The sequence below is a fragment of the Triturus cristatus genome, chromosome 2_1 (genome assembly GCF_964204655.1).
Source record: "Triturus cristatus chromosome 2_1, aTriCri1.1, whole genome shotgun sequence".
In the NCBI taxonomy this organism is placed as follows: domain Eukaryota; kingdom Metazoa; phylum Chordata; class Amphibia; order Caudata; family Salamandridae; genus Triturus; species Triturus cristatus.
In genome coordinates this window covers 193,399,751-193,416,925 of record NC_140581.1, presented here as the reverse complement: position 1 = coordinate 193,416,925, position 17,175 = coordinate 193,399,751, and the positions used below count along the sequence as shown (strand labels likewise).

General features: G+C 41.7%; 1 protein-coding gene across 1 annotated transcript in view; it reads right to left on the bottom strand.

Moving 5' to 3' along the window:
• ELAC1 (elaC ribonuclease Z 1) overlaps window positions 1-17,175 on the bottom strand; it is a 78,209-nt gene that overhangs the window by 19,206 nt on the left and 41,828 nt on the right. Inside the window, exons 2-3 of the mRNA XM_085629818.1 lie at window positions 11,888-12,066; window positions 10,956-11,423 (exon numbers count right to left, since the gene is read on the bottom strand). Of these exons, the coding sequence (XP_085485944.1) occupies window positions 10,956-11,423; window positions 11,888-12,044 (625 nt within the window). The 5' untranslated portion in view covers window positions 12,045-12,066. The remainder of the gene's footprint in view (window positions 1-10,955; window positions 11,424-11,887; window positions 12,067-17,175) is intronic.

Genomic DNA, 17,175 nt, shown 5'->3' with positions numbered 1-17,175 from the left:
AGGCCAGAGTTTCACAAGAAAACCTGTTGCTATTCCACTCATGAATTTCCCTAACATAACACAGTCTTGTGTTATCACCAAATTGAAATCAGACAATGCACAATTCCATTCGACTTCTCTTGTCACACAAATCCACTTCCTACTTCCCGGAAGCTTCAAAATACCCACTACACACAAAACGCGACATAAACTTATCATGAAGTGTTAGACATAAACATTAATAATCAATAATCCCCTTAACTGGCCTATAGAAACCATAACTCTGCTACCAAGAAAACTGATGCAGCGTGGCTATAACAAACCCTTTACAAACATCACCAATACCAGAAAAACCCTTACACCACTTATTCATCGGCGGGGCCCATATCACAGAAAACACACATTCACTTGGTTTTCTGGATCAGGGATAAGCTGGCGAGCTGCAAGACATACGGGGTACCTTAACACTATTTTCCCTAAATAATAACACTATACATTATATACATTTAACTCTAGAATTTTTCGGTTTTAAACATCAAGACACTCCGCTATTTTGGGTCGATGGACCAACTAGTAGGAATCAGTTGATGGTGATTAAGTCCAGCTCAATCACAATTAAAACCTTTAACTTTTATAGATCATAACTTTAATTTTAATAACCACAGACTCAGTTTGAGTTAGCATTACATTTTATCTAGATTTATTGAATAAATTGAATGAGTAAAATTTATTAGACAAAATTAAAAACAGAAAATACTCATTACCATTGGCCTTAGGGTGATGACGAGAATGGTTCACCAGAGCATGAACCGCAGATCACAGGATAGGTTCCCAAACTGACTGACTGTCCCTCTAACCTCCTCGGACGTATTGCCTCCCAGGATAGATTCCCGCGACTGTCTCGTTCCTTTTCCCCAGAGAGGTGTAAAAAGAGGTGTGGCCTCGGACCACCTCTCTGCAATGCAGCTCTGTGGCACTTACTGGAGGTACATGGTGAGCTAGTTGGCCCCCAGGGACCCTCAGGATTCAAAGGGAATTAATCCCCCAACATAAAACCTGCCAGGGGGCACGTTTGCACAGTGGTGAAGGGAGGAGGCGGGGCCTGATGTGACATGTGTACTTATGCATTCACTCCGCCAAAACCCAAGCACTTATAAATTCACCATGCACTCTCCTTGCAGCACTCTAATCATCCAGTCAGTACCCATGTACTTATGCAATGACCCAGGCACTAACACATCACTGCTCCAATCCTCAGAGCACTACCCATACAGTCCAGCCATCGCCCTGTCAGTACCCATGCACTCTTTCAATCACCCAGCCAGCACCCATGTACTTATCCAATCACTCCACCAAAACCCAAGCACTTATAAATACACCATGAACTGTCCTTGCAGCACTCTAATCATCCAGTCACTACCCATGTACTCATGCAATGACCCAGGCACTAACACATGGCAAATACAGAGGAGGTCATGCTAATCACAGGGGTACCCAAACGCATAGTGTTCCCTAGTGTATGTAGGTGTTTTCACTGTATTCTAAGTGTCTTTTAGCATAGCACTGGCTCTGGTCCTGGTTAGTCAGTCAGTTACCACTTGCAGTACACGAATCTTCCAGTCAGTATGCATGTACTCATGGAATGACCCAAGCACTAACACATGCACTGCTACAATCCCCTGTGCACTACCCATTCAGATCTCTAACCACCTACACAGTACTGATTCACTCCTCCAATTACCCAGGTTGTACCTATGCACTCCCGAAATCCCTGTCACTTTCCATGCACTCAAATCACCCATCCAGCATCATGTACTTATCCAATCACTCCGCCAAAACCCAAGCACTTATAAATACACCATGAACTGTCCTTGCAGCACTCTAATCATCCAGTCACTACCCATGTACTCATGCAATGACCCAGGCACTAACACATGGCAAATACAGAGGAGGTCATGCTAATCACAGGGGTACCCCAACGCATAGTGTTCCCTAGTGTATGTAGGTGTTTTCACTGTATTCTAAGTGTCTTTTAGCATAGCACTGGCTCCGGTCCTGGTTAGTCAGTCAGTTACCACCAGTACCAGTCAGTAAAAAGTTGGGGGCACAGGAGGACTTTCTGCTCCTCTGTTGGTTCTTTCTGCACATCTCTTGCTTCTTCCTGCACTTTTCTTCGTCTTTCTGGACTTCTGTTGCCTCTTTCTGCATTTGTCTTGCTTCTTTCTGCGCTTTTCGTCCTCTTTCTTCACATGTCCTACCTTTGTAGGCATAGTTAGAAATTAGTATTTTTTTAAAAAATTCAAATTCACTGAAAAAACCATAGGTTTCAGGCACGTTATAATTAGAAATTAGCATTTAAAAAACTATTGAAATTCACTGAAAAAAACATAGGGTTCAGGCCCGTTATAGTTAGAAATTAGCATTTTAAAAAACCTTAGAAATTCACGGAATAAAACATAGGTTTCAGGGACGTTATAGTTCGTTGGATATTTCACTCGTACAAAACCAGAGAAATTCCCCCGTTATAGTTAGTTCAGCTAACTATAACTCGCGCCCCCACAATGCATCGCTGATGATGTCACATATTACATCATTCATGACATGGTCAGGGACATCACTGATGACATCATCAACGTGAAAATCTGATGCGCCTCCTCACACTCTAATATAACCTTTGATACACCCACTGTAAAATACAGACTACCATTTTAGAAACCATCTACACCAATACCAGTTACTACATACGCACTCACTGATTCCTAAGTCTACACACACATCCACCCATACAATCACTCATACATACAGTCACTCATCAATACAACACTATCATATGCACTCAACACACCGCCACTCATCCATGGAGTTACTCACACACCTAGTCAGTCATGCAAAGAATCAATCACACTCCCATTTCCTCACCTATACAGTTATACACACACCACCTCACTTATTCAAACATATACTAACACATACTTACTCTCTTATACAATCACTGATACAAGTACACACTCATCCATACAGCCACTCTCACAATCACGGACTCTCACATATAGTCATTTATATACTCCAACTCTCACATACACTGCCTTTTACATATGTAGTTACTTGGACAAGTACCAGTGAGACATCCAATCTCTCACCAACACACCCATACACACACTCACCCGCCCATACAGCTGTTTCCACATGCACTCTTGAATCCATACACCCAGTGAATCAACCACTCACACGTCTATGCAAAGTCACACACCTCCCACCCACCCACCCACCCACTCAGTCTCCCATACAAATACTCAGGCAACCAATCAATAACCCATATAGACACTCATGTAGCTACTGACCGACACATGCAGCAGCATACACATCGAACATACTGATACACACATTCAGACAGTTTAGTCACTAACCCATGCATTCAGTAAGACACATTTAATCACTCACTTATACAGTCAGTCACGCACCTACTAAATCCTTCATCCAGACACTTATACACGCACTGATTCTTCAATACACCTTGGCATATATACAAAACATATTTGAACTTTACAGAAACACACAGTCACTGGATGATGTCATCATTGATATCATTTGAGATGTCATCAGTGATGTCACTGACCATGTCATGAATGATGTAATATGTGACGTAATCAGCAGTGCATTGCGGGGGCGCGAGTTATAGTTAGCTGAACTAACTATAACGGGGGAATTTCTATGGTTTTGTATGAGTGAAATGTCCAACTAACTATAACGTCCCTGAAACCTATGGATTTTTCAGTGAATTTCTAAGGTTTTTTAAATGCTAATTTCTAACTATAACGTGCCTGAAACCAATGTTTTTTTCAGTGAATATATAACTACCTCTTTGCCAAATTTGGCGTAATTCCGTTCAGCAGTTTGCAAACCTGCTGCGACAGGCGAAACGCGTAACTAAATTAAATAAGATCTGGTGAAGAACTAGCCCTTGCGTGATCGTCATATTTATCGAATATATATATATCTATATTCACTGAAAAAACCATAGGTTTCACACACGTTATAGTTAGGAATTATCATTTACAAAACCTTGCAAATTTACTTAAAAAACCATAGGTTTCACACATGTTATAGTTAGCTGTACATTTCACTCGTAAAAAACCAATGAAATTCCACGTTATAGTTAGATCAGGTAACTATAACTTGCGCGCCCACAATAAACTGCTGATGACGTCACATAGTACATCACTCATGACATGGTCAGTGACATCACTCATGACATCAATGATGACATCTGAAATTACACATTGTGGATTGCGGTCGCGCAAGTTATAGTTACCTGATCTAACTATAACGTGGAATTTCATTGGTTTTTTACGAGTGAAATGTACAGCTAACTATAACATGTGTGAAACCTATGGTTTTTTAAGTGAATTTGCAAGGTTTTGTAAATGATAATTCCTAACTATAACGTGTGTGAAACCTATGGTTTTTTCAGTGAATTTGTACGGTTTTTTAAATGCTAAGTTATGTATTTTTTTTTTCTGGTTTTTCACTATGCGCACACCCTGCGCGCACGGTGCGCTTTGCGCACCGAGCGCCCACGTTGCGCAGTCCATGCCGTGCGCGCCTCGCCTTTTTTTACGCAGTAACATTTGTTTTTTTCTCCCTTGTGGGTCCTTTAATTTATTTAATAAATGTGATTGTTACTTCTTTATTTTTTTAAATTTTTTTGCCGTGTGCGTACGGTAAGCTTACCGTACGTGTACCCCGCGATTTTTTTTTTTTAAATTATTAAATTTATTTTTCGGACTTTTGGGTCCTTCTTGGACCCCCTGACAAACACTAGGGGGTCTGCAACTCTCTTCGTTGCCCCCGTTTCACGTTCCCCACCTTTGTTTCTCAGTGCGAGAGACAGAAAATGGCGGCCGACACTTCCTGATTTCGACCGATTCGAATGTTTACAGTCATGTAACCGCCAACCAGAATTGAGCTCGCGCACGGCACCGTACGCGTACGGTACGCTTACGGTAAGCGCACGGAGCGCGCTTACAGATATATATATTGATTTAAATGCTATTTTCTCAGGGCCTACTGAACAGATTTACACCAGACCTACAAAAGGCACATCCTTGACCTGAGTACTACCTCTCTGCCAAATTTCAAGTAATTCTGTTCAGCCGTTCGGGCTGTAGCTGTGTCTAAAGGTCCTATGGAAAAATGCATGGGGAAAACGCGTTTTGGGACCCCCCTTTTTTCTCAGCCCCCGCTTGACGTATCCCCCGAGACTTTCAGGGTAGGAGCGGAGCGTAGCGCCCCATTAGTTTTGAAAATTTCGCGAGGATTCGTCGACCGGCGCCAAAGTTATTCCAAATAGAATGTTGCGGATTTCCTATGGAAACACGGTCCTAACTGTAACTATCTACTGGCGACCGCCAGTAGATTATATATATATATATATATATATATATATATATATATATCTCGAATCCTCCTTCCGAAGCACCAGCCAGTACTCCCAAAAGACACGGACACTCAAATGCTGGTTCAGGTTTTCATGCTCGATTTATTTTAAACAAAGTATAGGTTCAGACGCGTTTCGACCGACACAGCGGTCTTGATCACATGATTAGCATAAACTGAACGTGGCTATTTAAAGGTGCCGTGACCCCAGTTCCGTGTAGACAGAGACAAAATACTCATATATGGCTGTACATAACAATTTCACAATCAATTCAAAGAAATAAATTGAAAATTAAAGCATACAATAACTTGATGATTATTTCCAGTCCAAAATAGATAAACCATTGGCATGATTCAAACCCGGATTGTCAAACAAATTACGCTGCTGTCAATCATATAGCCGCAATCCGGGTAGAATGCCTGCACTGCGTTAGGATATAGCCATGATAATTGGTGGAAGGGAATCAAACGAGAAACACTCCACATACATTATGTGCAAATGACGCATATCATGTGCAAACATAGCAGAAAATAAATGCATATGTCATTATCTGTGCAAATACAGAAAAGATGTGCAAAAGTCCGCAAAATTATGTGCAAATATAGCAATCATTGTTAATATCCGTGCAAATACAGCCAAATGTGCAAATCTGCAAAGTAATGTGCAAAACTTGCAAGACATTACAATGAGATCAATATGACATCATAAAACAATGGACCGGAAATCACATAAAAAACAATTCTAAAATGTATGTACATAATATATATACAGCCTATTAATGTTTAAAACGTCTAAATATCAAACTGGGTATCAGACTTAGATGGCACAAATACTGAAAAAGGTTAAATACAGCAATCAAATTGCATGTAAATATAAGCACAGAAGAAGCTGGATCACTGAAACACCCATAAATATATATAAATCTATGAAATGTAGAAAAATTTGAAAACTAAGGAAAATATGAGACTTCTTTACCAGTATTCTATAATCTCATATAAGGCGAGGATATTCAAAGATGTACAAAGGTATCCAAGTGCTGACGAGGTGGAAATGAGACCTGATTATCATAAGTGTTCAAAAATGATAAATACACACATTATTGCTATCACAGGTAACTATAAAAAATGATGTAAATCTTCCCCATTGTTCAAACCTCCTGGAATGCGTGTGTCCAACTCCACTATATATTTGCATTCCAGTTGCCTCAGAGCTTTTTCCCGGTTACCTCCTCTCTTCATTTTAGGTACCGAGTCTATAATAAAATAGCTCAAACAGCTCAAATTGTTGTTGTGGCAAGTTTTAAAATGTCTCGTTACCGGGTAAGTTGGATCCGAGTTTACTATGGCCCTAAGGTGCTGTAAAATTCTGTTGTAAGCTTGCAGTTTTGTACTGCCCACATATTTTAGTTCGCATGTGCATTGTAATACGTACACCACATGATCGGTGCGACAGGTGTAATGTCCCTTGAGATATCTGGGACTGTCACTGAAAGGTGTGGTGTACTGGTTAGTGTTTATACCAAATTTACACGCTCTACAGGAGGAGCATTTAAAAAACCCTTTCACTGGGGCTTTGCCATGTACCACTAATGGATATTTCTGGACTACTGGATACCAGTTCGTCCCGCATAGAAAATGCTCGCCTGTATGTAATAGTGGGAGTTTTAGGAAGTACTGCCTTTAAAGTAGGATCCGTTAACACTATGGGCCATTCTTTACAAATAATTTTCTTAATAGTTTTAGCCTGTCTGCTGTAGGTAGTAATGAGTCTCATTTCACTTTCATTAACCTCATTGTCTGAAATAGTTTCGGTAGGCGATAAGGTTACTTGATTTGATGTGTTTTTAGATATCAATAGGTCACTCCTATTCCTTAGGTTAGCTTTTATCATGGCTTTTGTTAAGCTTTTCTCATCATACCCACGCGCTAATAACCTATTCTTGGCATTTAACTGATGTTCATCACGCGCTGCTATGGTACTGCATGCTCTGTGGATCCGCAGAAATTCCCCATAAGGAATACTATTGATTGTATGTTGTGGGTGGAAGCTTTCTGCATGTAACACCGTATTTCCTGATGTATTTTTACGAAAAAGACTGGTTTCCAATTTACCATCCTTAAAATTAATCGCTACATCTAGGAAGTTGACAACTTTGGAGCTAATATCAGCAGAAAATTCCAAATTCAAATCATTATCGTTGATATCATTAACAAATCCCAACGCCTCCTGTTCAGTACCCTTCCAAATGACGAAAATATCGTCTATATAACGCCACTATGATATCACTTTGGTGGACCATATCTCCGCATGACGGACCATGAGGACATGCCTCTCCCACCAGCCTACATGTAAACATGCATAGCTGGGAGAGAAACATGCCCCCATAGCCACGCCTCTCAGTTGTTGAAATGCCTCATTGTTGAAAAGAAACAAGTTATTACTCAAACAAATACGAATCATGCTAATTAACATGGCGTTATGTTTGTAAAATTCCATATTTCTTTCACCCAGAAAGTATTCTACAGCACGCAATCCATCATCATGGGCTATGCTGGTATACAGTGCTGTAATGTCCATAGTTATTAAAATAATGTCAGGTGGTAAAGTGAGGCTATTGAGTTTATGTAAAAAGTCCATGGTATCCCGTATGTAACTAGGCAGATTCATCACGAACTCTTGGAGGAAAAAGTCAATATACTTGGAGGTATTTTCAAACATACCATTGATGGCGGACACTATAGGGCGTCCCGGAATTGGCATAACCCCTTTATGCACTTTGGGGATAAAATAAATGCTCGGTACAACCGGATGCTCTTTATGTAAAAATTTCACCTCCTCTTTGGTGAGCAAGCCTTCTCTATGCCAAACCTCTAAATCGTCTTTATATTGCTTGTGTGTGTTAGCAATCAATGTTCTTGGAATCCTCCGATAACATTCCAAATTATTCAAATGGCGGTAGGCCTCTTCTTTATATTCCTTTTTTCCCCATAAAACCACGTTGCCTCCTTTATCTGATTTATTAACAATGACATTGTTGTTCTTCTTCAGTTTGGACATTAATTTAAAATATTCTGTCAATTTGTGCGTAGAGGTTCTGTTACTGTTCTTTGATTGAGTTTGATGCTGTAATTTTTATATATATATATATATATATATATATATATATATATATATATATATATATATATATATATATATATATATATATATAGTTATATAGTTATAGATAGGACCACGTTTCCATAGGAAATCCGCAACATTCTATTTGGAATAACTTTTGCGCCGGTCGACGAATCCCCGCGACATTTTCAAAATAGGTGGGGCGCTACGCTCCGCTCCTTCCCTGAAAGTCTCGGGGGGATTCGTCAAGTGGGGGCTGAGAAAAAAGGGGGGTCCCAAAACGCGTTTTTCCCATGCATTTTTCCATAGGACCTTTAGACACAGCTACAGCCCGAACGGCTGAACAGAGGTCCTTGAAATTTGGCAGAGAGGTAGTCTACAGGTCAAGGAAGTGCCTTTTGTAGGTTTGGTGTAAATCTGTTCAGTAGATTCTGAGAAAATAGCCTTTAAATCAATATATATATCTGAGCCAGCTTACGGTGCGCTTACGGTGCGCTTACCGTACGCGTACGGTGACGTGCGCGAGCGCGATTCTGATTGGCTGTTAGATCTTAGTAAACATTCGAATCGGTCGAAACCAGGAAGCGGCGGCCGCCATTTTCTCTCTCGCACTCTTAAGCGGAGAGGAAAAACAAAGGCAAAAAACATGTAAAGGGACTGTTTTAACAGCTCCTTACCACCTATCCTTGATTAATGGGTCCCTACAGTTCCCCCAAGGTCAAAAATCCTCTGCTGATGACATATGTGTTTTTATGAAAAAAAAATATTTGAAATATATGTATAGCTAAAATTTAATGGAAGAAGACATGGGCAAATAAGTGTCTAAATACAGTAGTAGCATCAGCAGAGGATTGCGGTCACGTGAGTTATAGTTGCCTGCACTAACTATAACAGGGGAATTTCATTGGTTTTTTATCAGTAAAATGTCCAGCTAACTATAACATGTGTGAAACCTATGGTTTTTTCATTGAATATATATATATATATATATAGCATAACATACATACATACACACTTCCTGTTCTCTTTTGATAAGGGTCTGCAAGGCATTCAGGGCATAGTTCTTTAGATCACCCATTGTTGACCGGAAGGTGAAAGGTGTGTTGTGTCAATGAATGTGTGTATTGTATCTACTTTCTAGGTCTTTGGAACGGGACAGGGAGAAATACCAACAGCAGCAAGGAGAAACCGGTGAGTCAATAAAAACGTTGAAGGTTCACCTTTGAACAAGTCTTATTTTCAGTTTTGCTCTGAGATCAGGGTCAGACAGGTCCATACAGACATTGCACCACTATAAAACGAGTTTTTTCTGGTCAAGAGCATTTTGAATCTATGTAGTTTAATAAGATTTGCTATACATGTATTCCTCTAAAAAGACAAAAGTAACTAAGTTTCAGATTTGTGAAATGAATGGTGTTGCGTAGAGGAAGGAAATTTACAGAGAAAATAAAGTTACATACGGAAATGCACATTTTTGCATCATTGTTGCTCAAACTGATTTTTTTATCTGGGAGAAAACCTGCCTGTGTGTTTTTTTAATGGGCCTACCTACGCCAGTTAATCTATACCTGTAAAACATTTTCTGAATACCCCAGAGATTCTTTGCAATACCATAAATTTCGGAAACTAATTAGAATCAGAGGATTGTGACATAAGACACTCAATAAGAATTTTCTCTATATATTTGGCCTAAGTTAGCATGTGCATCAAGCTTTTCACTAACATTTTTGAAGTACCTTGCTTGACAAGCTACATGATTTAGCAATGAATGGAATTTATTTTGTGCCTACGTAATAAGCTGTGCCATAGATTGTGGGAAGCAGTATGTCAGTCTTTTACATTCAAGTAACATGGGCTAATGGAAACAATTATAACCATACAACACAAACTCATTTGAAAAAGCAACTGGCTTTCTCATTAGGCAATTAGGCTTGCATCTGGCAGTGACTGTTTAGACGTGTGAGGTCACACAGACCTAACTGGAACCGAGGACAATGCAGCCACTGCAGTGGCCTGTGTTCGACCTCATGGTCACAAGTACAATTCCCAGCGGGTCCACTCATCCTTTCTGAGGTCGATAAAATAAGTACCATTGAGTTGGGTAACAATAAACATTTGTTATTCAGCGCCAAGGTACCCCTTGGGGGGTGAACGTGTGCTTTACAAATGCATGTTATGTTACTTCGACTGCTGGGTTTGTATGTGGCCTTTGACAAATCAGTGAAGCCAGAACAAAACAGAAGATTATTTATGGATTTTCTATTTGCAGTTATGTTACTTTTGAAGACTAGGAAACATGAGAGCGATTTGTTATAATTTGGTCTGTTTGGCAAACAAGTTGCTTTTTTTTAGCATAATCCTCTAAAAATAGACTAACAACAGCAAGGAGTAAAATAGATTGAAAAATACATGTACATACCGAGCTCCTTCAGCTTCTGTACATTCAGTTTTCCAGGACGTGCTCGTTCTTCAACTGCAAATCCAAAGGAAGGTATGCGGTGAAACAGTCTGAAAGCCCGGACGATGAACTGATCATCATCAATCAACGTGTAACAGCTTTCTATAGGATCCATGAGAATGGTCCTTCCCTGCACTTCTCTGGAGGAATCTTCCTGTCCATTATGAAGTGACAAGTCCTTAAATTCCTCTGAAGGACACTGATCTGCCGAAGGAACCAGTTCATGTACTCTGTAGGAGAAGACCAGCTGAGAGTGGGAGATATGCAGACTGCTCCAGATGAAACTGCGTAGTCCTACTGGCCCATAGATATCCACGGGCTGCTTCTCAGTTGTTGTACTGCTCTGGAGACTAACTGTACAAAGAAGACCAGGAAGCCCAAACATGTGGTCCCCATGCAGATGCGTTATGAAGATTTTAGTTATTCTCCCTAAAAAGAAATTTACAAATGCCAGTCAATTACATTTTTTTTTAAAGGATTTTATTATATTTTTATTACATAGGTTTTATTCCAGTCAATTACACATTGAGTATGTATTAAACACATAAAACTTAGAACAGCGTGATAAGAAAGCCCAGAATGAGAAAACATTACAGTGCCTTACGTGTGATAGGTGACACTATGCAAATGCTGACAGCATTAAAAAATAGGTGGCATAATAGTGTAACTGTAACCCTTGTATTATGCCACGGTGGAAATAAAAGCCACCCAATGTTCTTCTGTTTTAATTTATCTGTAGCAAATACAATCACTGGGCAACCATTTAATGAACGTTGCTATTCTAGTTATTTGAATATATAAGAGACCTAGTGTTATCCAGGAATAGACCTAAACACCCATACGTCTGAAAATAAATAATATGAAAAGGAGACCGTAATGGAGACTTCACTGACCTGCTTTAAGGTTGCTTTTCATAAATTGGGTCTGAGTTCCTTCTCCACAATCGAACAGCCAACACTCTCCCTCATTCCTAAGAACTAAGGCAGATGCTCCTCTGGAGGGCCCTGGATATGCTGATCCTGTACCTAAGAAGGTCACATCCATTGTCATCTTTACCTCGTCAATGAAATATCTAAAAAGATAAAAATGTACATAGTTATGAACTAAAACTGAGCATTATAGGCAACTGATTTTGAGGGAGAAAGGCTTTCATTATTAGGACTTTCAAGAGAAATGCAAAAACCCTTCAGGGCATTGCATCACTAAAATCGCATCAGAACTCGTCCCATTGTTGTTCACTGCAATAATGTAAAAATTTGTGACAGCATAGGTTGTTATGGTGTTTCATTAATCAGGGACAATGGTGGTCCAAGTCGTCATTTCCACCTACTATCCCCATTCAGCTATGTAATTATGACAGAATCATAATCATGTCTGAATGAAAATTGCGCTGGCGGCCTCTCCTAGGAACGTGTCCTTAATGCTCATTTCTGATATCGAGACTCTAGTTAATCAGTGTTGGAAACCGGGCAACCGGGTTAGCAGTCACCAGGTTCCCAGCACAATGGTAGCTTGGCTCGAGCGGTTGGGGGTCAGGCACCGTGTTAAGCGTACGTCACATCCTCACAATAACCATGCGTTCATCCGTTCCAAAAACGACACTACACCGTAAAAATTATGGGAGACAAGTTGAAAATATATATGTCTTTATCTTATTTTCTCTTAGTTGCAGGTTTCATAACATAAATACAATACAATAAGATTTTCCTTCAAAAGAGCAGGTCAAGTAAATAATACTACTTTGGAATTTCAATAAATAGGTTCAGGTCATCATTTAGCAAGGAATAAATAGATGTGTAATAAATACAGATGGCAAATAAATACAGTCAGACAATAAATACAGTGCAGGAATAAATTAGTGGAAGACAATAAATAAAGCACCTTCAATAAATAAGGTAAAACAATCAATGACAATTACAATTCAGATCATTTCCATGAGGTCACTTGGTCTTACTTTGCCCATACACAGCTTATGGTCAGTTGGATGGCATGGGGGTGTCCCACCTAGATTGGTCAAGGCTGGGGCCTAAGCTGAGGCAGAACAAGAGTAATCTACAGATCTGGCCCTCCAAACTACACAGCTCTTTATGTAGGTCACTGTACCAGTCTCAGTTCACCCCTGGCACTCTCAGGCTGGTTCTAACACCCCTTTAACCCCTAGGATGGTCTTTTAGGGCTCCACAGGGCCTCAGACGCCCCCTTTACCACTTACTGTCCTTTTCACGATGATCGACTCCGCTCGGCGCCGTGTCGACGCCGTGTGGCGGCTCCGGATCGATGTCGTTGGGCGGCCTCGACGTCGCTGGACGATCTCGACTCGATGTCGCTGGGCGGTCTCGACTCGATGTCGCTGGACGATCTCGACTCGATGTCGCTGGGCGGTCTCGACTCGATGTCGCCTTCCGGCGTCGCAGGGACTCGGACTCCCCGCTTCCTGGTGTCTCCGGAGTGCGATCTCCACTCCCGACCTCCGGCGCGCTTCACCTCAGTTTCCGGCGACTCCGGTGGGCGGACTTCACTCCCCCGTCGACGCCTCACCTCGACCTCAGGTGACTCCCGACTCGACCTCCGGCGCCTCTCCACGACCTCTGTCGGCGCCCTCACTCGACCTCGGGTGACTCCTTACTCGACCTCCGGTGCCTCTCCACGACCTCCGTCGGCACCCTCACTCGACCTCTGGCGGCTCCGGGTACGACGTCTGCTTTCTGTTAGCGCCGCTTCTCTACCTCAGGCCTCAGGTCTCCAGGCTTCTCGACGTCAGGACTCCAGGAGGACACTGCTGAACAGGTCAGGAGCTTGCTGTTCTTCTTCTTTAAGGCCTGTTCCAAATGTTCAGTTCCTTAAGATGGTTCTTCTGGTCTTGGTCCCACACAGGGCTTTAGGTTGGGCTTGGTCAGTAGAGACTAGCATCAAGGGTGGGTTTCTGGACCCCACTCCAAGCACTGGTTTCCACCTCTGCTGCCTTACTCCGACCTCCTTCTATCTCTGTCCTCTCTCTTCTCCAGTCAGTTGCCAACTGCCACTCTGAGATGGCCTCCCAACATTCTAAACTGCCTCTCACTGTCACAGGGTTCTAGAATGTTATGGAAGGTTCTAGAAATCTCCAGTGGGTTCTGATGATGTCACAGGTGACAATGGGTGGCCACCATTATGTGTCTCAGGCCCTCAGACAGAAGTTCCAGGGGTAGGGAAAATGGCTCCCTGACCCTGCATCAACACTAAAAAGTCTGGTGGTTCCCAAAAAGGAAAAATTATAACAGGGTTTGAGGCAAAAGTGGGACAAAATAAATAACGATGAGGAGGGACCACCCAAAGGGCTGACAGGTCTAACAATCAGATATTGGCTTACAAAGGAACAAAGGCACAAGAAGAAAATTAGTTGCCAAAAAAGCTATTTGGTCAAGTAGGAGAACTAAGACTGAAATGCAGGTCTGCTTGATTCACGGCCCATTACTTTCCAACTATTCCACATTTCATTGAGTGAGTCTTGACAGCGGGGGCTGTGTCCCCCTGGGTAACATCCAATATACCCTGAGCTCCATTTCAGCTTTTTATATCACCCTAATGTCCAGCATTGAGCCTCATTTGAAGCATGTCTAAACTTTGCACAAAGAATGAGGCTCGGTGAATATGTGCAATACAGGACTGCCTAAGTGTGCATAATTGGAAAATGTGCAAGCCCAGATTAAAAAAGATATCGAGTTGCTATAGTTCCCAAAAGTCCAACAACACTGCAAGAGGAGAGACATGTTCCTCATTATTGAGTTTCCCTCCAAGGCCTCTGCTGGAACTCTACCCCACACACAGATTACTAGTGTAACAAAATAGATGGAAAGAGTCTGACTTCCTCGTCATAAATCTATTGGAGGGGTTTTCTAGACACTAGACTGTCGTGGAGAAACGTTCCTTTCATCGAGTCCATTCTAGGAGGTCTTCCTTTCAGGGGAAATTTATAACAAAAGTAAAGGTTGCCTTCCCCAATGGCCGGCCTAGGGTAGCATTGTTTCAGAAGATGATGCACAAGCTGATTCAACTAGTAAGAAAACTGAGAGTGCCATCACCAGATCTAACCTTGTCAGGCAACTATGCAATTAATAACGTCCTGTTACCAGTATGCGATTTTCATTCAGGCTTTGCCGGGTCTGATGGCTCAGTGGACTAATGCATCCAGTGCAGGGGCCTGTGTTTGACCTCATGGCCACAGGTTCAAATCCTGGCTGATGCCTTTCATCCATCTGAGGTCAATAAAATGAGTACCATTGAGTTGGTTAACAATGCACATCTGTTATTCAGCAACAAGAGGCCTACTGGTGAACATGCACTTTACAAATACACGTTACGTTAAGAGATGCAGCAGGAAAAGAACTGTATCTCCCCTGCCTCTCTTTAGTGGAACAGCAGGTTAGCTTTTTATCCAACATATCATTTGATAGTTTGTGAGCTGTAGGTTAATCATCAAATCCAGCAAACTGAACTGGGGCGGCTTCTGTGCTATGGCAGAGGAGCGTTGCCCCACTTCTTTCTCACAGTGCGAGAAGCAAAAACATAAATGGTAATAACTTTTAGTAATACAGCCTGCATTGAGAACATGACCACCCCTCTAGCCCCTGGCTGAGCGCCGTGTTACTGCGCACCAAACCAATCACAACGCTGCTTGCAGAGTAGCGATTGGCTTAGGGGAGGGAGCTTGGTGCCTCCTTCCTGTCGGAGGCAGGAGAGCAGAAGTCGAGAAGGTGCGGGACCCAGCCTCAAGGTAAGTTCTGATACTCTATTATATCCCCCCCTGCGCGACATCCCCCCGCAGGCCCGCTCCCACACCCGCAAGCCATGCCGGCCGCAACTGAAACTGCAGCTAGATGGCGTATCTGGATGTGATAATTTATAAACACAAAAGAAACCCTGTGTGTGGAGGAAACAAAGAATGCTAGTACTAATGGAGTGTCCCATTCATAGGTCGGTTTTTCTCACCCACCCAAAGGTGGCATGCTTCATCATAGGGTAACCTCCTCACACCATGAACCTAGTCATAGTGCAGGCTACAATCCCGTCTTTGAGAGGGAGGAGCTCAGGGATGTTTTGTTTATTTGAGAGAGATATACTAAATAGCCTACGTGAAATGGGTGAGGTGAAGAAAGTGCGATGTGATCAAAAAGATTTGAGCTAAAACTAGTTCAGAGGTATGCAATTAGTTTTATTCAAGCGTCCCCAGACTAGGATTAAAAACAGGCTACGACAGAGACTAATTAAATCCGTCATAGAGTGCAATAGGGCTCATAGGTCACAGAGTGTAATTGTTACAATACAAGGTAGTCTTGCTTATGAACAGCCTCCATAGCATATTCACTTAATAGTGGCACTTTACAGACTTGTACTGGAGGCAGGAGCGTGCAAGCCGCACTTACAATCACAGAGACCCCATCATTTTCAGGCTCACAACATGGTCACCCGCCATGTGAATGGTCGCTCTCAAAAACCTGACCTCCGAGCCTCGGCTTTGTCGCTGGCAGCACCCCTTTCTCTTTTAATTTTACAGCTGTACTGACCAGAATAAGACAGGAGACTTCAGTTTTTTTTTAAGGCTAAAAATAGCTTTCTATTGGCGGTCTCCTGTCTGAAATTTCTTCTGGTTCAATAAAAGTCAACAGAGGAACTACAGTCTCCTGATTATTTGTTTTAATATCTCCCACTTTCTGCTTCTAAAATGTTGGCATGTGTGTGAGTGCAACATTATCATACACGATACGCAGCTGCTGCACACACTGCAAAGCTGCCCATCTCCCACCAATCACAGTAGTTACGCTGGGTTGCGTGACAATTCTTAGACCTCACAGCGGTGCAGGAAATTTCACAGAATGTATTAGTCTAATCCCACATGAGTGTCACTTGCAGAGCTGTAATTTAATCTATGGTTTGTACATCTTTGTTAGCTGCAATATAACAAAGTATATATATGGTTAAAGTAAAAGTTGATCAACATTTACTGTGTGTTGCACACTATTGTGCTTGTAAATTTCAAATACAATTTTACTGATGCTTAATTACCAGTAATGTTCATGACTTAAGAGTTCTAGTCATCATCGCCACAGTTCTAAATTTGCCTCCCTCTGCCTCCTGGAGATGACATTGACCATTCGGATACCATTTTAGTAAAAACTGCAAGGTCCAGTGTTTGTTCAGATTG